Genomic DNA, 25017 nt, shown 5'->3' with positions numbered 1-25017 from the left:
TCATAGTCATAGTCATAATATCTTTATTCATTTAGGTAAACATGTACACTTATGAACGTCAAGAAAAACAAATTAAATTAATCGTAAATTTACATTTACCACCAGTTCGCAAGTCAAGGGCGTAGAGCGGGTAAGAAGAACTGGCAAGAAACTTTCCGCCACTCTTTTCAATCGCCAAGTTTTTAATACAAATTGTTTGAACTGGAGCAAATCAATCCATGTAACCATAGTGATCATGATTTACGATTGGTCTATACTTTTTTATATATTTAAAGATGTATGAAGATTTGAACTCTATTTGGAGGTACTCTGTTGAAATTGGATTTTATTGTTAAATGACGTTATAATTATTGGAGTCGGTTTTAGAGAGTAACTTAGCTGGAAAAGTGTTTTTCACAAAGACAAAGGGTAACACTCTACATGACTTCCCGATTCCCGAACACATAATAAAAAACCGTAATTTAAGAAAAAAATCTCCGTCTTATTACCCCGTAATCGAACCAAGACCTATTGGTGAGGAACTCTAACTATAAAAACGCAAAAACTAGACTTTTTTTTTCAGTTAAACTGGAGTCAAAACTGCTATCCTTATTAAACATTATTTCGTATATCGTTTTCAGATGTCCCAAATCGGTCTAACCGAGTCCGTAAAGGGTGATGTGCGTAAGTTCGAAGTATGGCGTCAAGGCAGGGCCGAAGTGCATACGATAAGTGCGCCCACTGTTGAAATTAAAAGGGCCTGGGTTGAGAGGATCAAAAGGGTTCTACTTGACCAGCTCAAGGAACTCAAGGGAGAACGGGTCAGACAATACGCACAACATCATAGGTAATTTTTTATATGATTTTAAACATGTTAATGTTAAAAAAATGACACTTTAAAATTGTCACTTACAATCTTTAATAACTTAAAGATGAGATTGAACGGAACGTAATATATAAAATACATTAAATAATTTAAAATTAAAGGAATCCCATAAAATTTCACATTCCGCATAGAGACCAATATCAAATTTGTGCAATTTAATATGGAAGTCTCTTGCTGACCGCCAATAAATAATTTAATATTTTTGGAAATCGTTTTAGTACACAGTAATAAATAAAATAGATTCACTGAAATGGTCGTAATTCTCATAGCGTAAAACAAATTCCAGGACACTAATTCAAACCAGCTCCTGGGATCTGGGTCCCCAAAAGGAGCGACCCCAGCCACCATCGAATCCTTCACGAACGGGTTCTTGTGATAATCACGATGAGCCCTGCTGGTCCACAGATCCGTCAGAGGACGAAGAAGACGAAGCCGAGCACGCACCGGTACGTATACGCGCACGTGCGTACGTTCATTTCGTTGACATACTTTAATCTCATTTTTCATTTAGAAATTGTATTTACACGGATTTAAATACCTCCGTCTCTTTCTGCTAATTGTGTCTACGCTATGATTAAAAGAGACAAAAGTTATTGTTAAAACGGTGAAATTATAGTGAGTTTTAAGCTCTTGTATGAATTTTGTCCAATAATTTTTCTGCAGAGCTCTTCGTTTGTTATTTAAAAGATAGGTTTGATTAATTCATTGATTTTTGTTCAAAAATATTGTGTATTATGTGTACGTCTTAAAATATTCAGGGCAAGATATATCCGTTAGATTATCAATTGTATTACAATAATTAATATGATAATATCCCTTGTATATTTTTGGCTAATTCCTAAACGGGTTCTATATCCAACCAATCATATTTGATACTGTACTGTGTAGTCGAGTGTTTCAAATATTACGTGCCGTATCTTTTACAACTGGTTTGGATATAAAATCCGCTAACTAACTGTAGGGTAGAGGTCTGGGATAGAAATGGTAATAATGGTGACTAATTTTGGGTTTACAGTGTGAGTGAAGTGCTCAATAATGTAAGTGGAAAGTGATTTTATAGGAATGTGGGTTCTAGACACCGGGTAGCGCATGACTAGGCTGCCATCCTGACGCACTTCGCTTCCCGGGAACTAACTAGGCCTCGAATTCATAGAAAGCGACTTAAATTATCTTAATATTGAGGTTATAGAGTAAAGAAACGGAACGGTCGGTGCTTTTGTAACGTGAATATTCTCTAGAATTGTTTTACAAAAAATACAATATTTCAGAAAATCTTTAAAAATTACATACAGAAAAATCACATAGAAATAACAAGCATAAAAGTGTAAAACAAATTCATAAATAACAAATAGAAGAACTTGTCAGTTCACTCAAAGGACAATAAAGAAGGTCAATTAACCTATTTATTAGCTGTGGTCGTCATCGTATATTTGGTAAGAGTGCTTCCCGAATATATTTTTATAAAACAACAGGCAACGATTTATCTATACACGCAACTTTAGCACTACGTACGCAATATGTACGTATGTACGTATAATTGGAATTTGTATATACATGTCTTTATTACGCACAATGACAGAATATGTAAAAAATATAGAATAAATACTATTAAGAAAATTAGTAAATAAAAAAGTATATCCTAACTCTCAAAGAATACATTAATTACGTACTGTCATATCACACCGGTAATACAACTAATTGCCTTCCGTAGGATGAACGCAAAAGATTATTATTTGCATGCAAGACTTCATATTACTTTAAAGTTTTAATTGATTGTTATATAAAATTTCTTCCACCAGGACACAAAAACGGAATATCGTAGTAAAACAAAACAAATTCCGTTCCGTTCCTTTACCAAGCTCTAACAGACTCACAACCGCTGCCGCATTTTTCTTTTGCCACAGTCATCGCTTATAGTTTGATCACGTTTGCACTGGTCACTCGGAATTAGCCTAGGGAGCAATATATTGTGTTTTCAACAGGTGACGGAGGCCGTCGGTCTCAACGGTACCATACACAGAATGGTTCAGTTCTTTTCCGTATCGGGCTCCACACAAGCCAACTCCACGTTTTACGTGTCCCAGTACTAGCCCACTCCGGGCCTTGTATATAAGACTGATTTAGATAATTTTATTGCCAAAGACGACGTGTAGTCGCTGATTTAACATTGTGTAAGTGTTTTGTTTGTTCTCATTGTCGTGTGCTTACGATACTGTGCGCTTCGCTTATCGATGTTGTATCATTTATTTACAAGCTATAGATTCATGAATTGGGACGTATTTACGTATATATGTCTACGGTTAAACGACTCTCGCACGGCACATCTTTCATGGCACACACTGGTTACTGTCAAGCTCAGGACTTCTTACTATACTTTTATCAACGTAGATCTACATATATCTTCCATTAAATATATTATGTATACACATAATTGATTATCTCAAACATAAGGTTAAAACAATAAGTTACTATATATAGGTATTAAAATATGTATGTATTTGCGATTTTAATTATCATTTTGTTTAGGTGTCTATTTATTTATTTATTAAGTTTACGACATGATACATAGTACTAAATCTACTGATTATTTTACAAAATCTTCCATCTAAAATATAAGTAATGTAAACATAAGTTTTACAAAAAATACAATTAAAACATATATAAGATAATGACACAATAAAATAAAATAAATAAAGCGAAAGAGCGAATTAGGTTGGAGAAAGGCAATGTTTTCTCTAAAACCGATCAGCCCAATACCGAATATATCCAGCATATAACAAAAATGTCAGTGTCTATTAAATATAATTCGATCGATATATTTATAAGTATTGATATATTTAAGTTTATAATCTATGAATTACATTATCTACTTCAGGTTTTCTAAACTATGCGTACGTAACAACGTACTCGTGCATGGCTTCGCGAAACAAACTAACGCGTATATTAAAATTATTTCAACTGCATTCCTCTATTAAAATCATGAATAACGCAGTTAAAATATTGTTAATATGAAAGTACTAACAGCGTGCATGAAAACATTTAACACGCGAGGTGATAATAGTGTTGGTCACGCATGATGTGATTATTGGAAGATTAAGGTGCATGAATGTGTGTTATAGATGAACACATTAACAATGCCACACCTATATGGACATTACATAGAAACTCGCGTAGATTAGCTACGACATAGAATTTTCTCGTAATGACTTCACTACCTTTAGCTAGAATGAAAATTTGGTTAACACAAATACAAAATAATTAATCTGTAAATGCATACTTGAATATTCAAACGCTCTTCCAACGACTATTTGTATCCAGAACAATTTTGTATACTAGACACTTGTACTCATTTTTTTTTTTACAATTGGTACAATGTTAACGTGGGATTTGGTGAATAGGCGGTGGGTTGCGCGCTCATGGCCCTGTCCGACTACACCGCGGTGGGAGCCAGTGAGGTATCCCTTCGGGAGGGGCAACACGCAGAGCTACTTAAGGTGGGCTGCGCGGGATGGTGGTACGTGCGACTTGCAGGTAAACTATCTATCTCGAAGATGAGCTAATGAGTAAAGGCTGATAAACCAGTTGGGGAAATCTGTCTGCCTTGCCCATTGAATCCATAAACATTTAATATCTTTATATATTCTACTGTACGTGTGTATGTCACTGAACTCCTCTTAAACGGCTGTAGCGGTTTGAATGATTTTTTTGTATACGTTTCTCAAATCAACTCGACAGATGGCGATGAAGTTTACATCAAATAAACAGCTGGAAAATATATAAAACTTCTATGCATGTGTTCGTAACTAAACACCTAGACGACTGCAAAGATTTTGATAAAATTTTTGTGTGTTAAAGTAGTTAAGAATGATTTACATTATTAGATTTTTTTGTATGTAAGACGTGTGTCTTACATATAGGGCATAGTCCTAAATTTTTGGGTTGGAAAGTAATATTTAATATTATTTACCTTGCCCTTTTAACAGAACCAAGTACTTCATCTGTGGTAACTAAATTTTGAATAAAGTTCGCTTTCTACAACCCCTACTTGTTATACATATATTAATGATTTTTGTGTATCTTTATGTGTATATAATATGTAACAATAATTTGCAGGTGGTCAGGGTGAAGGTTGGGCGCCGGCGGCTTACCTTGACCAGCGTAAGACTTCGCGCTCGTCGAGTCGTTCTCACGACCGACTGCACGACCACTAAACTCGAATGGCGTTAACTCGCAAATCACTTTGAGCCTTTGACCCAATAGCTTTACTCCAATTATAAGTCTTCTTGGATAAGACATATGGCTATTGATGATTATTCTTGTCAACAGCCATGAAGGTCTTAAGCGTCGTTTTCTGTTTGGGCATAGAATGCATTTCAAAATTTTGTAAATAGTTGTTTCTAGAAGTTGTAGCGTTTTTTGTACCATAGTGAGCCTTTTTGACGTAGTGCACTGTGTTTCGTTCACCTTTATGTAGTTTATAATACTGTGACGTTTGTAGATGTATCAATGACCTTATAGTTAAAAGTAACCCGACTTAAGTCAAAAAATCGGAAATTTCAATAATCCAAGTTTACAAAGTGCGCTTACCCGCTTGTGTAATGTTATATATAAATGTTATAAAAGCTTTATTGTATTATCCCCTTACTTATAAACATATCTTAATATTACTAATAATTTAGGACTTAAGTAATGTAAATTGTACGACTATTTTTATAAGTAAGGGGATGTGCTAGATGTGTATGAGAATCCAAAGTGTAGTGGCGTAGAAAATTGTTAAGCGGTATGAGATTGAGGTTGTTATATATGAAAAATCAAATCAGAAATCGACCTTTAGAAAGAGATAATGAGCGACTTCTTAGATCGCTGTCTCTGTTACACTTATGATATATTTACAAGCCCTTAAATATCCTTATCACTTTGTAATGTGATACAGATAAAAATTTAATTGGTTAATCATTTCACTTCGAACTCCTTTTTATTATGGGACATAGACAAATAGAAATTTTCAAAGATCGGTATGCAATTCAAATTTGTTTTTTAGAAGGTTTCGCAATATTGGTATCAATCCTTTGCTTTTTTTTATAACACAAAGTCTTTAAAGATATTTAAATATCTGTATCGATATTTCGATGTTGGGACCTAAAATTTCATAAACGTTTTCTTTGTATATTTTCTACCATTTACGTTAATTCTAAAATAATAAAACCTTATCTTTGACTCCAATACTTGTAAATATTTAGTTTTAGTTATTTATTTCAAATGAGTTAGTCTCAAACGTCCATGACAAATGTGTACATAGTTTGGTACATTACCCTCTCATTTCACGATGTAACAACCAAAATATATCCCATAGCAGATTAAGCATAATTTAACAGTTTGAGACAATAATAATATCGTGAAATGTTTCTTAAGGTTGTAAGATAAAGATTGTAGCTATCAAAGTATCATATCCATGTAATCATATCATTGTCGCTTTGCGTTTGTTATTTAAAAACGGCGTATAACGAAAACCCCGTAATTTCTGAAATTAGCATAAATTGTAGAGTCGATTGGCTATGGCTAACATTCATTGACAAGCTGACTCTTCCATCTGTCAAACTCTAGTGCTCTACGATTCTATCCCATCTGGTAATTGACTTATGGATTTTGCCAAAAATGCTTAAAAATGTCTGTCTGAATATTTACGACACCTCTTCAGTTACAAATTACTGGGATGTCATCATACCATAAATCGCGCTACTTAAGTTATTCCGAGCGCTTAGGACAACTCGACCTTAGTTGTAGCCACCGGGGTGTTACGGCCGGCCAGTGATTTAACTGGCCAACGTTACTTTCTTTACATCTTAGGTAGTACCTCCTACACCTAACAAATTTGTCATTAATTTTAGATATTTTATATCGTATAGCCGTATTTGTTTTGATATATCATTTTTAAGGACCATTTCATAATAAACGGGGTACGGGATTTTGTTATACGCTGTATTTTAAAAGTATTTGTGAGTGAGGTGCCTATTTGCTTTTTGGTGTTATAAATACCTAGGTGTCTACTAGTCTACGTTTTTATATCTGTGTTGTTGGTATGCATTTGAGATGTCATTATTATTTGTCAAATGCATTTTGTTACGAATCATGCAAAATAAACATTACAAGGATTTTACCATTTTATTTGTTTTATTTTAATATTTTGGCTAAGTTTCATAATCCACGCTTTATTTCCTTAGAAAATTATTTTAACTTCTTTTCTTTATATCATCAATACAAGATTTTGTAAAGTTAGTATAATGTAGTAAATGTGTAATTCCATATTGAAAGTGCAAATAAAATAAGTACGGCTGTGAACTCCTCAGGGACAACTTATAGATTACTCATATTAAAAAAACCTTCAAAACTTTTTGAAATATCTATTCTATTTGTAATTATTAACTTTCTCTGCAAGTCTAAAATGTCTTAAGTAAATTATTGAATATATATCCCTATAATTATGTTTTCAAGAAAATGTATTTCCAAGTAATAAACAACAATATTATTTTGCTACTATGTACCTACTCCATAGCTGCTATCCAACAAAATGAAAATAACTGGTATAAAATACAAATATAATATCCAATATCATCCATCAAGAGTAACTTTAATTTAACACACTTCTTCCAACATGTCTTTCAAATGCACAGCTTGATTAGCTTCATAAAAATGCTGTAAGTTTCCTTTAATAACGCTATATATAGAATAAGTGCTATTTATTTGTATTTTAATTCTTATCACCTATTATGAAAATGTGAGCAAATATTGCTTTTTAAAAACATGTAAGCAGCAACTATTATAAATTGGATATATTAGACATACAGAGAACCACAATGATATAAACTATAGAAAAAATATAAAATATTAAATAACTTATTACCATTATATGGTAATAAATTTTAAACACAATTATTATTATTGGAGAAGGTTATTGTAATAGGAACTTTGAAAGATATACTATGATTATAAATTATTGACCTTGTCTGAGCTTCAAAATGTCTTCATACCAATATTGAAAAAATAGACAATTACATTTAAAGATTTCATATGTAATATTTAGAATACAATAAATTCTTAACTAATACTGCTGTTTTATTTAGAACTTATATTTGAGTTATAGTTGTAGTATAGTAAGTAATATAATTTGAAATTTACCTGGCAAAAAATAGTATCTACAAGGATTTTAAAATAAAAAATATATTTCCAATATCCACTGTATTTGTACAAGAAAAAAATCTCTAAAATAGATTTAACTATGATCATGAAAAACAGTAAATATTTAAACAGTCACCAAATGAATTATTAGTAAAAGGTTTGTACAAATCATTTCACTTATTAATAAAATTATAATGATGATCTTGCTCTGCTGAAGATACGGGTCTTAAAGATGTTATCAATTTTGCTGAACACATCTTCAGCAGACTTAGATGCATCCACTCTATGATGTAGGCCTTGTCTCATGTAGTAGTCTACTAAAGGAACTGTTTGTTGATGATATGTTGCTAACCGTTTCTTAAGAGCATCTACATTGTCATCAGACCTCTTTACTAAGGGTTCCCCAGTTATGTCATCAGTCATTGACTTTTTGGGAGGGTGGAACTCCTCATGGTAACTCCGACCACTAGATGGGTGAATCAATCTGCCAGTAATTCGACGCACTAATAAACTATCCTCTATTCCAAATTCAATTACTGCATCTAATGCTGACTTCCTCTTAGCTAGCAGGCCATCAAGCTGAAAGGATAATAATAATTGTTTACATTATACTTATGAAAATAAAAGTATTACTAAAATCACAAGTCATGAATTGAATTCAATGAAATAAATAATTAAGCAAAAAAATATCTTACCTTTTCAGCCTGTGGAACACTTCTAGGAAAACCATCAAGCAAGAATCCATTCTTACACTCAGGTTTGTCCAAGTTTTTATCAATCATGTCCACCACCATATCATCTGATACTAGTTTTCCTTCATCCATTACTTTCTTTAGGCGACGCCCTAGCTCCGAGCCAGATCCTACCTCTGCTCTAAGCATATCTCCCGTAGACAAATGGCATACACAATATTTTTCTTTCAACCGAGGCGCCTAAAATTTAAAATAAAAAACATCGTAATCACCTTAATTATTTTATCAATAAAGTTACATAATCATGTTGTGGAAATTGAACAAAAACAAAGACAAGATAAGACAATAAATTTGGGTGAATAAAACTATTAATATTCTAAGTAAAGTACATAAACATCTTCTATTTTCTACTCACTTGGGTTCCTTTGCCTGAGCCTGGAGGTCCCAATAATACTGCTCTAATACCCGTAGGGTCTTCATCTGGCTTAGGTCTCACAGCAGCGGCCGTCGGTGCCATAGTATCTGGAATAAATTATTTTGTGTAGTAAGCACGTCTATTATAAGCACATCTCATTTCGCTACATGCATAATATTTTAATTAAGCCTGGTATGGTGTTAGGCCTTCGCAGACAAACCATGTCGTCTTGTAATGAAAAAAAAATTATAATCAAGATACTTGTTAGATGACAAAATGTCTATTATATTAACCCTACCTACCTGTTCAATTGAATCTAAGCTTATTGCAGTTAATCTTGTGGTCAATTTAAATGATTGGCGTGATCTACAACAGTTAACTTGCTGCTGGCGCTTTGCTTGCCCACCTCACACCTGTTTTGTTAATGTCAAAGTCAGAAATCATTGTCAGGTAAATGACATCATACAGATAAATGAAATGAATAATACAGATGTAGTTAATACTTGTGTTAATATTTTATCACTTGGTTGGATATAATTCAAATTCAAAATTTATTTATTCATGTAGGTAACAATAGAATAGTACACTTATGAATGTCAAAAAAGAAATATAAAATGAATTTAATTTTACATTTACTGCCAGTTCTCAAATCAAGGGCGTAGAACGGAAGAGAAGAACTGGCAATAAACTCTCCGCCACTCTTTTTAATCGCCAAGTTTTTTTTTTACACAATGTTTGTAAGGAGCTGCAACCACTACACCATGTTCCACATGACATATTGAGTAATAAAGAATAAAAAAATAAATTAAAAACAAAGATTTGTCCTCTATCAGCAGGAGGCATGGTGAAATAGGAGCACGCACTTACATACTCGTGAGAACAACACCCAAATACGTAGTATAAACAACTAATATCACCGCATACACGAATTCAAGTACGACCAGTCACCACAAGTAGCACCCGTTCACGAGTATGACGCATGGCCAGCCATCGGCCCCCTCGCCATATTTTAGGGAGAGAGACAACCCGATGCATGGACGCCGCCACAAGCAATGACATTTGAGTGAGCATGACGATCCTTGAAATGTGCACTTGGCTACACAAGAAAATAGTAATAAGACTGAAATAATTTGATACCACATGAATCACGGTTTGCTCCCACTTTACATTTAAAAAAGTAATTTTTAAATAAGTATAATTTTTTAAAAAATATATTTCACCTTAATGCACTGTATGTAAAGGCAGACAAACTGTGGTACCGAAAATTTCATTTTAACGATGAAAACCTTAGGTCCCTACTATTTATGTCGCCTAGGCTTATATTCTAATGGATAATATTATATTTTTAGCAACCAGAAGTGATAATTAAATTAAAAAAAAACAATTCGAAATAACCTATGAAGTGATTTACTCTTGATGACTAAGAAAACACGGTATTCTCAAAATTATCTTAAAACTGACTTATACAATCAAAACAACACGACTTTAGATATTCTAAAAACACAACCGTTAATCTTAAAACAATAACACAAAATCACACCGAATAAAAATAACATGGAACCAACTCACAGTACGCGGCTTCGAAACCAACGACCACTCTAGTCAACGTCCGGGCAGCAAATGCTAGCGTAGTGTTTTTTTTTTTTTTTTTAATGGAATCTCGCTGTTGGCCTTAAGGGCCTTTACAGCTCAGCACGGGCTGTTTGGCGAGCTAGCGTGGCACACTAAGGCCTTTCTTTTATAGTAAGCGGGTGGGGATCGAAACCACCTACTGCCCTCTGTTCAGTTTCTGCTTATAATATTATTAATATGAACAGACCTATCATCTGTAATTCATTGGAAACAGTGAATTGAAGGACACTTGGTATTGCTTTCTATGATAGGTAAAAAGAAGGAACAAGGTCGGTAACGCACTGGCGAGCCTTCTGGTAGTGAGTGCGGGCAGCGACAATGCCTAAAATCAGTGAACCAACTTCTTTGCCCCCGTTTAAAAGGAATCACTGTGATAAAGTGACTTAGGTGTATACGAGTTCATAAGGTGTCAACATATTTAACACACGAATATATGTAAAATGGTAAATAATGTTATTGACAATGAAAAAAATCAATATAAAAAACCTTTAATTAAAAAAAAATTATAATTCAGTTTGGCAAACGTAAAGAAAAACTACAGACATAAAATGGAAATAATCTTCGTCGTTGTTGATCTGCACTTCCGTTAGATTAGAGTATGCAGTTTCGATTTCTTGTAGCGACGTATCGAGAATTTCATCGCTATCTCTCGTAGTTTCGGCCCAAGAGACACGTTTAAGGCTTCTAGAACTATCTCTTTTCTTATCCGAAGCTGGCGTTGAGTGCGATACCGGGGTCGGTGGTTCCTTAGTGGGAGTTTGAGCGCATTTGTCCAAAAAATGTTTGCGTAAGATGAATTCTCGCATAGAGTCTTGCGAGGCGCGCTTTGGTGGAGGAGGTGGCGGTAAAGTTCTCTCGTCTTCCGGTGACGGGTTCCTTTCGTTTCTTGCTTCTTCGATTCTTTTGGTTTCCTCTTCATCAGCTCCAAGGGGCCAGGTGCCAAGTTTGTTCCGCACTAGATGCGGACGAGCGTGCGCGGCGCACAAAATTCGTTTTCGAACGAAATCGTGATATACCGTTAGCTCGGATGCTAATTCTCGTCTCACGAGTTGTTTATGACGACTTGGAACACTTGGATCACGGACAGCTAGGAGAGCCTGAAATAATAAGTTTTTTAAGAATAACGCAAAAACAATATACTAAGGATTCAAAATGTGACTGTAAATTAAAAATTTCGCGAAATTCAGCTGTTAAGTGGCCAGCCAGATCGTGTGATTTAACACCACTGGATTATTTTTTGTGGGGCTATGTTAAAGACAGAGTCTATACGGAGCCAATCGAATCGATTGCAGCCTTAAAACTCAAAATCCGTGATGTCATTAACGAAATAGACCCTCCATTTTGCCAAAAAGTGATTAAAAATTTTGATGATAGAATCAACATCTGTCAGCGTGGTCGTGGTGGACATTTGCCAGATATCATTTTTCATTCATAATTGCCAAACTTTTCTCTTTGTAATACAATAAAAATTTTATTCATTTTCCTCTAAATTCTTTGTTTTATTTTGTTTTAGAAAACAAAGTTCTTGTTGAAATACCCTTTACATACAATACTTAAAACCAACTGATATATCATATTAATATATTTTAACATATCAAAACTGGATTAGACTTTTTAACAATGTTATTTTTTAGATATGATAATCAAAGTCTATCTGTTGTTTGTGCGGAATTTAGTTTTATATTATATTTTATTTATTTACTAACACTTCGTTGCATTACATAAAAGGAAAATATTAAACATAATTTAATGAAAAGCAACTGGCGGCCTTATCGCTTTAGAGCGATTTCTTCCAGACAACCACTGTGAGTATATTACACAAAGTAGGCAAGAAGTGCAAAAATACATATTACACATAATAAAATAGGGAAAAAAACATACTTAACAGCAAAAAAGAAATAACTGTATATGTATTATACCTGTGAAGCTAACAGCGTTAGCGTAGCGTGTAGCGCTCCAACCAACAACCTCTCATCAGTGGGAGGCAAAGCGCTCGCTGCAGAAGACACACTCGCAACTGACTCGCTGCGATTGAGTCGTCGATCGCCGGGAGAATTGTGCGAGCACGAACACGCCCTACGACGTCCCCCGCTCCCAGACCCGCGAGGAGATCGCGAGCCGCTCACTTCTTCTGTGTGATATGTCTATACAAAAATATGAATGTGTTGAGGATTCTTGAATAAGACATTGCTGTTATTTAAGTGTAAATATAATGAAATAACCTGTCATGATGATAAGTTACAGTGGAAATTGTTGGAGGAGGCCTTTGCCAAGAGGCACACTGAATTAAGAGACATTTTATAAATAAAACAAACACCACCATGCAAAGAATGAATTCAGGATAAGAGGCTCATTTTCATTTTCATAATAAAATAAATCAGTGGCGCTACAACCTCTTTAAGTCTTGGCCTCAGATTTCTGAATCTTGTTCATGATCATTTTTTTAAACCTGTAGAGTAGATCAAGTAGGTGATCAGCCTTTAGTGCCTGACCTACGTCGTCGGCTTTTTGGGTCAAAGACATGTCGGTTTCCTCACGATGTTTTCCTTAACCCTTTGAGCAAATGTTAAATACTCAATTAGTGCATTTCCATTCCATTGGTGCACAGCCGGGAATCGAACCTACGACCTCTGTATGAGAGTCGTACGCTAGAGCCACTGCTAAATATATGAAACATTATTACGTGTTCCGTTTGACGTCCGAAGTCAATTATGAGAGTATATAGTTTCCGCCCAAATCTATATTCAAATCCAAAATTGAAACGATGTACTCTCATAGTGGATCTCGGACCTATGGAAACATAATACAAATTTTATTTAAAGGTAAAATATATATATTATTAACATTTGATTTAAAATATCCTATAACCACTCTTCCAAAGTAATTATTTAAAAATATACAGTAAATACTAAGAATACATAAATTTGAGTTTACGTGGGTGCGAGAGCGATCATACATGCGATGTTACAACATCACGAACTATAAATGAAAATAAAATAAATATGATAAAGGCGTCTACGTGTTATACAGAAACTAAAAAAAAACTTACATGATTCAAAGAGCGAGTAAGCAAGCAAATAGCTGATAGAATTGTCCCAAATGTCAATTGAGGAAAATGTTCGTATGTGATTTTGGGAGCTCCAAAGTGCAACTCTACCAGGGGTTGCCAGCGCTCTAAATCTAAAGCCGGCTCGGCGAGTAGAGATAACAAATCCGGACTAAATGACAGCAGGCACAGTGTTGCCATGTGAAGGATTTCAATTACCCTGAAAAATTTCTTACAATATTAGTTTAAAGTAAGTACGAATTGTAATTTTAATACAGTGCAAAACACATCGCAATATAAAGACATAATTATAACCCTCAAGAATTTCATTCTATGTATCAAATACTAAAACTTTTAATTAATGATATTCCTTTTCGAGTCACGCTAAATTATTTTAAGTTTAAAAAATATTGATATTACAAATGAAACAGCAATATAAAAGCTTGCATCATATACTTAAAATGTTTAGCATATTATGTAGACAAATTTACCGAATAAAACACATTAATAATTAAACATTTCCAATATGTTCATATGTTTGACAGTTTTTACAAGCTTGGGTGGGCAAGTTAAAAAATCCTGTTGTTTTTTAATTTGTTTACTATTATATTGTCGTTAATTTATTTACTATAGAAACTTTTTTAAACCTTACCTATGCAACGCGGTAGGTGACGGCTGTGTGACGTCATCAGAGTGCAGACCGGCGTCAGACGGACGACGCGCGCGCAACATTAACATCACACACTGATACACGCACGCACTTATACTACGCTGTGGGCAAATTTAATTTATAGTTTAACCTATTATTATAGCAGTTTAAATGCACCCTTTCAACTAGATCTCTTTTCTCTTTCTGTCAAATTGTATCTATGCTATAATGAAATGAGACAAAAGAGTCAATCATTTGATACAAGTAAAATAAATAAATCAGTGCCGCTAGAACCTTTTTAAGTCTAGGTCTAAGGTTTGAGTCTATACACACATAGATAGAACGTCAATTGGTGCAACGCCCTCAGAGATGAGAGACGCACGCTGAAGTCAATATAGGTCAACACTGCTCTTGATACAACGAAAGTGAGACAAAATATCTATATTAAGAATGATATTGGTGATATACCGTCTATAAAATTTATTGGTTATTGTCAGTTCTTCTCTTCCGTTCTACGCCCTGGATTAGAGAACTGGCAGTAAATGTAAAATTAGAATCATTCAATATGTTACCTATATAAATAAATAAATTTTGACTTTTGACTTTTTAAAGATTTTTTATGTTACTACTTCTAAGTTCTAACTGTGCCTAATTAACAACGTTTAAAGACCTTTATATAAAGCAGGCAAAAAACATTGAAAATTGTCTTATTAAAATAATTGTACTCACCATAACACAGATGAGCGAGTTAATATTCAAAATCCGCCATCTTGCCTCAAATTTCACCAGCTGAACGATCAAACTTAACGTCGACGCACATAGATTCAACGCTGCGAGACTATACATCTGTCGCGGAAGCAATATTGCTTCCACAATATGCTCCAAATGCACTCCAACAAAAGTTATCGCATCACCAACGAAAAACTGGCCGTGCTTCATAACCATAGTGGCTATAAAATCCAAACTATACCCATAAACTTTCCACCATTCTTGTGGCGTCCAAGTTTTCCCATTAGAGTTCGTCTCCATTTTGGGAGGAAGCAATTGCAGCCAGAGGAACTGATCGACATCGCTCATGAGCAAGTCTTTTGAGAAGGGTCCCCTCGCGTAGGCGGTCAAACATCGCAGGGCGGCTAGAGAAGTGTGTTGGTGACTCTTATTTTGAAGACTGATTTGGAGGCAACACAATAATTTGTTAATGAACTTCGTCGATTGGAACCACTGGGATAGGCCAGAAAACACGTCATCGTATAGTTCAAGGCATTGTTCGAGCATGGCCAAAGCAATCACGATGGGCGGGATTTCGTTCTCCTCTTCGACTTTGTTCTCGTCTTTGATATCATCGAAGAGTTTCTGGAGCTCCAAACTGTTTATATTAGTCACTGAGCGTATAATGCTTTGTGCCAAAACGCTGTTTGCTTTAATTTCGTAATCCAAACTGCTTATCGCGACAGTTCCTATAGATAGAATAGCTCGGACTGCTCTGAGATGTAAGTGCTCATAAACCGCTGCCCCACTCGAAAGTAAACTGTCAATCTGTTTGGCACTTGTCTTCCTATTGTCAAAGCAATCATCTTTCCAATTGGCCAGCATTATAACGTATAATTCTGCCAAAATGACAACAAGGCGGCCATCTTTGAAGTCGTCCATTTCGTGCAAAAGAGCGTTCATACAGGGCGCAACCATTTTGGCTTTGTGCGCGATGTTCAAACTGAACGGAAGACATTTGCAGAAAATTGTCGCGAAATCTTTCCATGACGTGAGCAAGCTCAACCATATCGGCACTTTATCAGTAACCTCTTCAAGGGATCTTCCTTTGAAGGAAAATATATAATCTATCCAGTTATCCAGTTGATTTTTGTTCGTATCGAAGAAGCGTTCGAGCACTTCTTTGAAAGTTGGTTCAAGTTTTTCCCTGGAAACGAATAATTCTATTCCGAGGACGTTGAATATTTGACTATAAGTGCGGAGATCAGGTTGGATCTCGCTGAATAAAGGGCTGGTCATATGATCCCAGAAATTGGGATGTTCTCGTAACTTTTTGACAAGGATTTGCATGTTATTCTTCCAGAGTGCATGGAATAACGCCATTATGCATCCAAGTAGCGGACTTTGCAGTAATTTAGCGTCCTGAAAGATAAAAATACTATTTTTTTAATTCAAGAAATAAATACTAGTATTATCAAAATTATATAGAAGTATACTTCATTTGCAAAAAACTTGCAGTAACTTACAAACTTGCAGTTACTTAAAATACTTACAGATTTGACAGTCCCCAAATAATCCGCCATATACCCCAAAATTCCTTCAAATCTGTCATCATCACCATTCTCTTTCATTTCTTTCTCCTTCTCTTTCTCGTCAGCTTTCGCCCGTTCGTGATTCATCATGAAGAAAGCTTCAGTCAGCCCAGGCTGTTTCCCCACACATGTGGTGACAAAGTCTAGAATTGCAACTTTGAGTTCCTCACTTTCGTACTCATCGCGCAATCTGTCCAGAAAAATGACTCGCACCTGATGTGCTGTCATATCTAACAAAGCGAAAAGAGACATCTGGAAGCCCTGGAAAATTTGTTTTCATATAGCTATATTCTTAGAAATTTTAACGAGGAAAGTCAAAAAAGAATAGAGCAAACGAAAAATCATGAACATTTTGCGTTTAATTATATTTTTAATATATTAAACTACATCAGTTTCACTTCGAACTAGGACTTCGGGAAAAATGCATGAGTTGGAATTTTGTTCGCCTGAATTCGTTGTTATATATTGAAGTTATACTTCTTTTGACGCGATGGAGAAAAATGATGAGAGTGAATTTTTACGATGCCATCAACACCTAAATTCGACATCGTAAAGTTAGGTCTAGGTGGCATGGAAATTGATAACTATGTTCAAGTTGTATATTCTAGTATTTTAAATTTAGAACACGTGTTTCGTAACAGTACAATTAAACAGTGTGAATAAATAAATATTATTTTTGTGTTTTTAAATGAATTTCATATACGACTGTGATAGTATTTACTAATAATTTATTTATTTAAATAAAATCTTTTTGATTAATTTAAATATTTATCGTTACGCCAAAGAAGTATAACTTCTAACGCATGTACATAAGTACACACTGTTTTTTATTATATTTTAATTAAAATATGTATTAATAAATATGGCTTTTGTACAAATTTCGTCAGCAAAATCTACTATTTCAACTTACATCAGCGAATTTTCTAAGTAATCGACATCCTAGTACTGCAAGGCCCCGATTAAAGGCGTGATGGATATACCCTGTCACATTTGGAACCACCTTCAGGCTGTCCACTTGTTTATTCTGAGCGAAGATGAGTTGCTCCAGTGGGCTTACTGAAGTACAGCTGATGAGAAAAATATTTCTTCTTATATAGGGACAAACCATTCTAAGACATTCATTTTTTTCTAGTTTATTTTTTATACAAAAATTAGGACAAATTCACTGTAACCAAAAATACATATATAAATATTAAAATGGTGCCGTTTTATATATAAACGACGAGATTTAGAGTAGATTCAAGATCATTGTCAAAGAATTAAATTTCGCACTTCTTAAAGTAATTTAAACTAGTTTGAATTTTGAATTTGAAGTTATTTTCTCGTCAACATAATTGTATCATTAAATGATACAAATATATCTCCATACGTAATGAGAATAATGTGGGTTCACAGATCTATAAGTTTCATATGTATAACTTTGAACGTTTTTTTTGGCTAACGGGCAGTAGGCTCACCTGATAAGTGATACCGCCGCCTATGGACACTCACATTTTTCACTTTTATAGGCATTTTTTATACCTTGGGTTTCAGTAAGAATCTCAAATCAATTTTATTCTTTCGATAAAATAGCATACAGAAATCAATGATAACGTAGCATTCAAATGGTAAAAGAATTTTCCATTTTGGTCCAGTTTTTTTGAGCCATTTCGTTACAACCATACATATAAATAATTTCCGTTTATAATATTAGTATGACAAGTATAGATGAACACATACCCGATTAGTTCCTTTTCTCGCAAAGCGAATATAATGATAGCGATACACCGTTGCAATGTGAACGTATACTGATACGCGGAACCAGATATCCAATTTGGTTCCTCATGGATAAGGCGTTCCAACGTTTCATTACCTGAAAAAAATTGCTTTCAGTGTTTTTTCCATAGTTGATAGATAGATAGACTACGATTCGTAGAAAATACGACTGGTTTGTTGCATCCGGCATTAACTACTGGTGCAGTAAATTTATATTGATATTGACTTCAGGGAAACTAATAATAAAATATTTTTGAAATAGGCTAGTAGTTTATTAGTTACATACATACAAATCTTCTCTCTTTAGAAAATGAGTATTAAAATATATACCAATAATTAAAACATAAATGTTTAGAACCACAAACTCTTTTAATTACAAATATTGGTGTCTAACTAACTCTGCGCTGTCATTTTTCTAAATGTAAGATTTAATAACTAGACTTGTTATTCATAATTATTACTTGTCTACGGCATCCCTTACATAATTTATAAGTGTGTCATAATGAATAAAACCAATGAATAAACAAAGGTAGAAAATAAGAACATGAACAGAAGTACATACATGTCTGAAAGGATAATAAATGTATTTATGTAAATAAATAAATAAATAAAATATAAGATGACATTTGCATGCCTATTTATATTTGGCGGATTTTTGTAATTTATGTAACTAATTGTAAGACTATTCTAGCAAATAAACGATTTGATTTAAAATATGTATATTCAACAAATGCACATACCAATAGACGCAATCTTCAGTAACTCCAAAGCGTTCTCAGTATATAACAGACCATAGACACAAGTCTTTTTCAACATGGTAACACTGGGACTAGAGTTTATTTGTTGCAACACCAGAGTAAAGAAATCCGCACACTTGTGTATTAGGGATCGCCTTTCTATAACTGTGCGGTATCTCCATCCATACACATTGGGGAATACTTCACGTAAAAGCAAAACCATGCCTGGTAGAAGTAGTTCTTTTACTAAACGATCTTCTATCGTCGCCTGGAGGATCGATAAAAACTTTTAAGCGGGAAAATATTGCTAGTCTGTGCGGAAAGACAATCGTCTCCAACTCCCAGTTATGCGAAATATCTTTATTGCTACGCCTTATTTTATGTCACAAAAAATATACTTTTAATTTAATATTAAGTGTTTATGAAATTTAGGGCGACCATAAATCCCATGACAATTGTCTTTCCGCACAAACTAAAAAAATTGTTTATTTTATACGATAAAGAAACTGAAATTATATACAATGTTTGGGCCCTTGTAAATTAAATACATATTACTTGTGTCATACCTTCCGTAACTTATTCAACAATAAATACGAATATTGTGTGCTTTTGTCACTTCTTGGTATGTGTCAATGTGTAACGCTATATATTAACCAAGATATTTAATATTAAATGATTATTAAACGAGATGTTACATTTGTCTATTACTATTCTTGTATTGTGTAATTAGTAAAAAGCTTCACGTTTGTTTACGTTTTTCCAAACAGTCCAACAAATGGAGCGATGCGACGCCATCTTGGCTAGTTTTGGCGGGTTCTTATAATTAATGTTTAACTTTACTTTTGAAAGCAAATACTCAATAGAATATAAAAATAAAATCTTATATTGATTCTATGGCCACTAATAAATTAAAAATTTAATATAGGCTATTGGACAAGATTTTGATTATACAATCTTGTCTATTGATCCAATACAAAATAGTGAAACTTACCTTATGAAATGCGCACAGCATATCAATATATGCAGTAAGGAACCGGTATGTTCCAGTAGGCTGCTCCAAAGTTACCAGATATGATCCAACGGCCCCAGACTCCAATGAAGCACCAGTGGCGAACTCCGCGTGGGATAGCTGCTGCTTCGTCACACGGGGCAGAAGACCGGTATTTATTAATCTTGAAAGAAATTAAAACAGATATTTGCAATTGTAATACATAAAAATATTTAAAATGCAGATAAGATATACCAAGAGTATCTATAACACGTATTTTATTGACGTTTCGAATTTTATTATAAGGTATGACATCTACTTTATTAAGGCAAAAAGGCGCAGCCTCCCTACTATAATGAGAATATATGACTAGGAAAATAATATCGTATAAATTGTTTTTTTTATTTATTTACCCACTATATTTATCTTGAATTTAACGAAATAAAAATTCTTTGCCGATTGATATTTGATTAAAAGTACATAAATTATTATTTAATGAGCTATAAGGCTGCTAAAAATAAAATTTACAAACTCAAATATCATACTGAAAATAAGCTTAATATTTATTGTGACAAAATTGGTTTAAAACTATCTTTATTTATAAGCACTAGAACCAACCAAAAGATACCCATGAAAAAACTTACCTTGAATAAATTTCCTTCGAAAACAATGGTACCAACACAGTGCACACATCTAAACATTCAACCAAGAGCGGCAAAGGTGGATTTTCAGCTCTCATAAACCTCACCAATATATCAAAAACCCCTTCACTTGGTGCGACTAGACTTTTCGGAATCTCCTTATCATTGACCAAGGCTTTAAGTATACCTTTCAGAACCCTGGTACCTTCATACACCCTTTCCAAGGTGACATTGATATCATGATGACTTTGTTTCCGATCTAAAGCCTTTTCAATTTCGCTATTGAACACGGTCCAATAAGAATATGGTGTGCGGAAGTGAATCATTGTGCCCTCTTTCCGTTCCAAAATGGTCGCTTTAGAGCCGGCTTCTATTGTGTAGGAGGGGTCTCCGAGTGGGCAATAGTCTCTCCCAATAATTGCATCCTCTGCTTGTAGGGCGGTTATTAATACTGCTTGTGGATTGTATAATTCAGTGAAAACTGGTAAATTTTTCAATTCTCCTAAAAGCTGTAAATTACATAGTATTGCTATATTTAGGTGTACTATATAACACAGAAAATTGTTTGAATTTCTGGATACGTTTCGTGTTTTTCTAATAGGCAAGGGGGACTTTTATATGCATTTTCAAGGGTACCTACAAAAACTGAATACGAATGTACTTTTGAGCATTGCTAACTTTTGCTGACACGGGGAAGGGGGGTTAGGTAATAATTGAACTGCCCCAAGTCAAGTGATCTTTCAGTGCTTGACAGAGACCGTCGATTGTAGGAACAAGGCATACCCGGTTTCCTCACGAAGTTTCCCTTCCCCATATGAACAAATATTAAAATCAGCACATAGACAGAATATTCCAATCCGAACCTACAATCATCTAACTCCCTAAAATAAATCATAGTTTAACCCATACTAGGTACTGTTTCTTTACAATAAATAACAATTCTCTATAATGCCCGAAATTGCAAAGTTCAGTGTCACTGAGTTTTCACGATATTTATTTTACTCGAACATGAACTACAAATTCTGTATGGCATCAGATATAAAAAAACAAAATTAAATTTTAAAATTGGTAAGTTTATTTTTTGAATTACTTTTTGTACAAAAAAAATAACTAAGAAATTACATTATTACCTTATCTTAATGTATCCATTATGATGACAATGTTTATAAAAAACTGTTTCTATTGTGCAGTATATATATAAGACCATGGTCTAGGGTCCAATTCAGAGATTCAAAATGATTTGAAATTAAAATTTGTTGTAGGCAAAGGTAGGCTAGGCAAAGCTTATATTAAGCATATTATGAAAGTAATATTTTATTGTTTCATCTTAACAAATAGTTGTTAATTATGATATTATCTTACTTACATTCCGAACACTGTCCTTTCCGGCTTCAGCCAAACTTGTGGACAATACTGATAAGGCCTTAAAATTGAACGGGAAGTATTCTAAAGCTGTATTCCATAATGACACAACACCAATGTTATTCTCATTTTGTAACCTCCAGAATTCTTTAGCTATGGTTGGATATTTGATTAAATCTGCACACAACGGCATGACTCCAGGCTGACAGCTGATAGTACTGTCACCATCAAATTTATCACAAATTTCATTCAATAGTCTAAATACTCTGTGTCTTATTATTTCGGCACAAGTTGAATCATCCTAGGAATAAATTTTATTAAGTTAAAAGTAGAATTATTAAAGTTTGTATAAGGGCCTAAATCTAAAGTCAAGTCTCACACTTAAAGATTGTATTAGGTAACTTTACAATTTTTAATTTATATAAATTACGTGTCACAGTGTTCGCTATGGACTCCTATACTAATTACTTTACTTATTACTTTTATGGATGTAGAACTGAGCAGAGAAAGGGTTCTTACATTGAAAACACTGCTACTAATCATTTGTTGCATAAACTCAAAGACTCTCATTTTCAATGCCGTGGCTCCATAATGGTGGTATTGGGTCTCAAACAATCTTACATGTTGTTCGCTCTGTAAAAAATTGTATATATGTAGTAGTAAAATCTATTAATGCAAGGGCAGGTAGAAATAAAAAATGAAACATATAATAAAAGGATATGTATGAACTATGAGTAAAAAAATAGCAACAAATTTATTATTTTCAAAATGCTAATTACATGTATAAAATAAAGCCAAGGAACTAATTGAGAAATGTGTGTAGGTTTTTGTTTTAATAAGCGAAAACATGTATACAATAGTGTGAATGGTGTGAATGTTTTATCTGTTAGGCAAAATTTACCTGTAAAGTTATCATCATCCACATAATCAGCATGGGGCTCTGTTCAGTACAAGGTTGCAATTTGGTAAATTCAGTCTCTACAGTAGTTTTTGTAGTTTCTATCCATGATGACAAATTTTGGCTAAAAATAAGATATAAATCAGACTATTTGAAATTTTACTGTGCATTTAACGAAATATGATAGACACAAAAGCTAATGCTTTTCCACTTTTTTACAGCTAAACTTTTGACATAGTAATTAATGCACAATATAAATATAATTTTGATGTTTTATTTCTACCAAAATATACTGAATTTTTATCAACTTCTTGATTTAAATGATTAATGAAACAGATACATAAATGTAAATAGAACTTCATTTACTTACATTTTCTTACTATCACATATAACCATGAACAGTCCAATCTCCATATACATAACTCTAAGACTTGTCTCTTTGTGCCTTTCCTCCAAGAGATCATTAAAACCTTGGTTCTTACCAAAATCATGTTTTCTAAACAACTTGAACAAAGTTATAAATTCACTGTCAGAGATCCCAGAATCACTTGCAATCATCATTAAATTCTGAAGAATTGCTACTTGCTCTCTTAGATTGCATTTAGCCCACTCCTGTCTAACAGTATCATTGTTAAAATCATTTTGAATTTTCCTTGATGGAGGTGGTGTTGATAAAAGTTTCTCAAACTGACTTATAAGAGAAGTCTTTAAATCATTTAATCCTATTTCTTTGATGATCTTACTAAATAATTCATGATACTTATGATTTACATCTGACTTAAATTGAATCATATACTGTGTAAGTTTCAAAAGAAATAATCTTTCAGCATAATAAAAATTCCAAACATTTGGTGACAAAAATGATGGTCGGGTATCAACAAAAGCTACATTCTTTAAAGCATTTGTTGCAGTGCCATATGAAACATCACAAAGGTAGTGTTTTATCAAATCCCATATTTGAAAACAATCAACATCCTGGAAAAAAATATAATTTTCAGACATAAAACTTGATTCAGGCTTAAATCTTAAGTAGTTTATTATTGACATCGCACAACAGCAATACTTACTATGTAATTCTGCAAGGTTTGGACAACATTTAAAAGTCTTGTTTGATCGCTATACTTTGATTGTAGTTGTGTGAATTTTTCTGTTCTCGACGACTTATAACAAACTAAGCCTTGCTTTAAACATTCTACAACATCTCTTTTGTCGAGGACTTTCTTCAGTTCTTCTACGGAGAGACTTTGTGATGTGGTCCAACGCCATAACTGTTTCCAATAACTAAAAGAACCAGATTTTCGATATATAAAATATTTCACGTTATATAATTAATTATATTACATTTTTTGTCAATATTATTATATTGGCATATCCTGTAATCTATGTATGTATATCTATAAATAAATACTTTAAATAAACTTTAAGAATAAAATAACTTTTTAAAACTTACGGAGTTGTCGGCTCCGACATTTTAGAATATTAAGACACAAACGTTTTTAAAGTAACATATTTTATTTAACAGAAGCCGCTATGAATTTTAATGTTGGTTTAACTATTATTATATGTGTTAATCAAAAATAATTGTATAATTAAAAATTAAGAATAGTGCGAAGAAAGTTAGGTTAGAAGATGTTATAACTACGCTGATTGGCTTGGCTATAAACAAAGTTTAACGTCAAAGTCAAATATAACACATTTGGCTGTCAGCATACTGTCAATGATGCTGTTTAATGAAGTATAATAATTAAAAATCGATATTTTACGCCATTTAGAAAAAGCGGATGATTTTAGAAATGATAAAAGATAGTTCAGCCCCCATGTTGTTTTAAACTCAAGTCTGTAGATAGTAAAGATATATAAT

The 25017-nt window shown here is 33.5% G+C and overlaps 3 protein-coding genes across 8 annotated transcripts in view; 1 reads left to right on the top strand and 2 right to left on the bottom strand.

Annotated features, from left to right (window-relative positions):
• LOC111000963 (guanine nucleotide exchange factor DBS) overlaps positions 1-7246 on the top strand; it is an 83406-nt gene extending 76160 nt beyond the window's left edge. For 4 of the 6 annotated variants that reach the window (XM_022270587.2, XM_022270590.2, XM_022270589.2 and 1 more), the window contains exons 17-20: positions 621-826; positions 1152-1311; positions 4264-4396; positions 4979-7246. In XM_022270587.2, coding sequence (XP_022126279.2) covers positions 621-826; positions 1152-1311; positions 4264-4396; positions 4979-5076 — 597 coding nt within the window. In that variant the 3' untranslated portion in view covers positions 5077-7246. Of the gene's footprint in view, positions 1-620; positions 827-1151; positions 1312-1880; positions 1903-2847; positions 3037-4263; positions 4397-4978 lie in introns of those variants that run through there. The other 2 variants (XR_002600457.2, XM_022270591.2) reach the window with 2 other exon arrangements.
• An 898-nt stretch (positions 7247-8144) lies between these two features.
• Positions 8145-9579, bottom strand: LOC111000948 (adenylate kinase). The gene is made up of 4 exons (XM_022270558.2): positions 9451-9579; positions 9149-9255; positions 8737-8973; positions 8145-8620 (listed from the first exon to the last, which is right to left on the bottom strand). Exons 2-4 carry the CDS (start codon positions 9248-9250, stop codon positions 8231-8233), a joined length of 729 nt encoding a protein of 242 aa, XP_022126250.1. The 5' UTR covers positions 9251-9255; positions 9451-9579; the 3' UTR covers positions 8145-8230.
• Positions 9580-11252: 1673 nt separating this feature from the next.
• On the bottom strand, positions 11253-24814 carry LOC111000947 (nucleoporin Nup188). The gene is made up of 17 exons (XM_022270557.2): positions 24607-24814; positions 24224-24437; positions 23527-24131; positions 23160-23280; positions 22778-22891; positions 22263-22559; positions 20900-21405; positions 20259-20439; positions 19271-19535; positions 18495-18627; positions 17686-17842; positions 16737-17036; positions 15205-16605; positions 14479-14597; positions 13830-14046; positions 12700-12924; positions 11253-11877 (listed from the first exon to the last, which is right to left on the bottom strand). Exons 1-17 carry the CDS (start codon positions 24624-24626, stop codon positions 11284-11286), a joined length of 5469 nt encoding a protein of 1822 aa, XP_022126249.2. The 5' UTR covers positions 24627-24814; the 3' UTR covers positions 11253-11283.
• Between the last annotated feature and the right edge of the window lie 203 nt (positions 24815-25017).

Source organism: Pieris rapae, chromosome 20 (genome assembly GCF_905147795.1).
Source record: "Pieris rapae chromosome 20, ilPieRapa1.1, whole genome shotgun sequence".
NCBI classification, from domain to species: Eukaryota; Metazoa; Arthropoda; class Insecta; order Lepidoptera; family Pieridae; genus Pieris; species Pieris rapae.
This window is presented reverse-complemented; position numbering and strand designations above follow the sequence as displayed.

Bases quoted from the DNA above. Each gene is read 5' to 3' on its own strand.
- LOC111000948 (XM_022270558.2), bottom strand. From the start codon at position 9,250: ATGGCACCGACGGCCGCTGCTGTGAGACCTAAGCCAGATGAAGACCCT. The intron at 8,974-9,148 runs GTGAGTAGAAAA...TTTAAATTTTAG, and splicing joins GCTCAGGCAAAGGAACCCAA to GCGCCTCGGTTGAAAGAAAA. The intron at 8,621-8,736 runs GTAAGATATTTT...TTATCCTTTCAG, and splicing joins GTGTTCCACAGGCTGAAAAG to CTTGATGGCCTGCTAGCTAA.
- LOC111000947 (XM_022270557.2), bottom strand. From the start codon at position 24,626: ATGTCGGAGCCGACAACTCC. The intron at 24,438-24,606 runs GTAAGTTTTAAA...TGGTTCTTTTAG, and splicing joins ATGTCGGAGCCGACAACTCC to TTATTGGAAACAGTTATGGC. The intron at 11,878-12,699 runs GTATAATACATA...TTATTATTTCAG, and splicing joins TAACGCTGTTAGCTTCACAG to GCTCTCCTAGCTGTCCGTGA.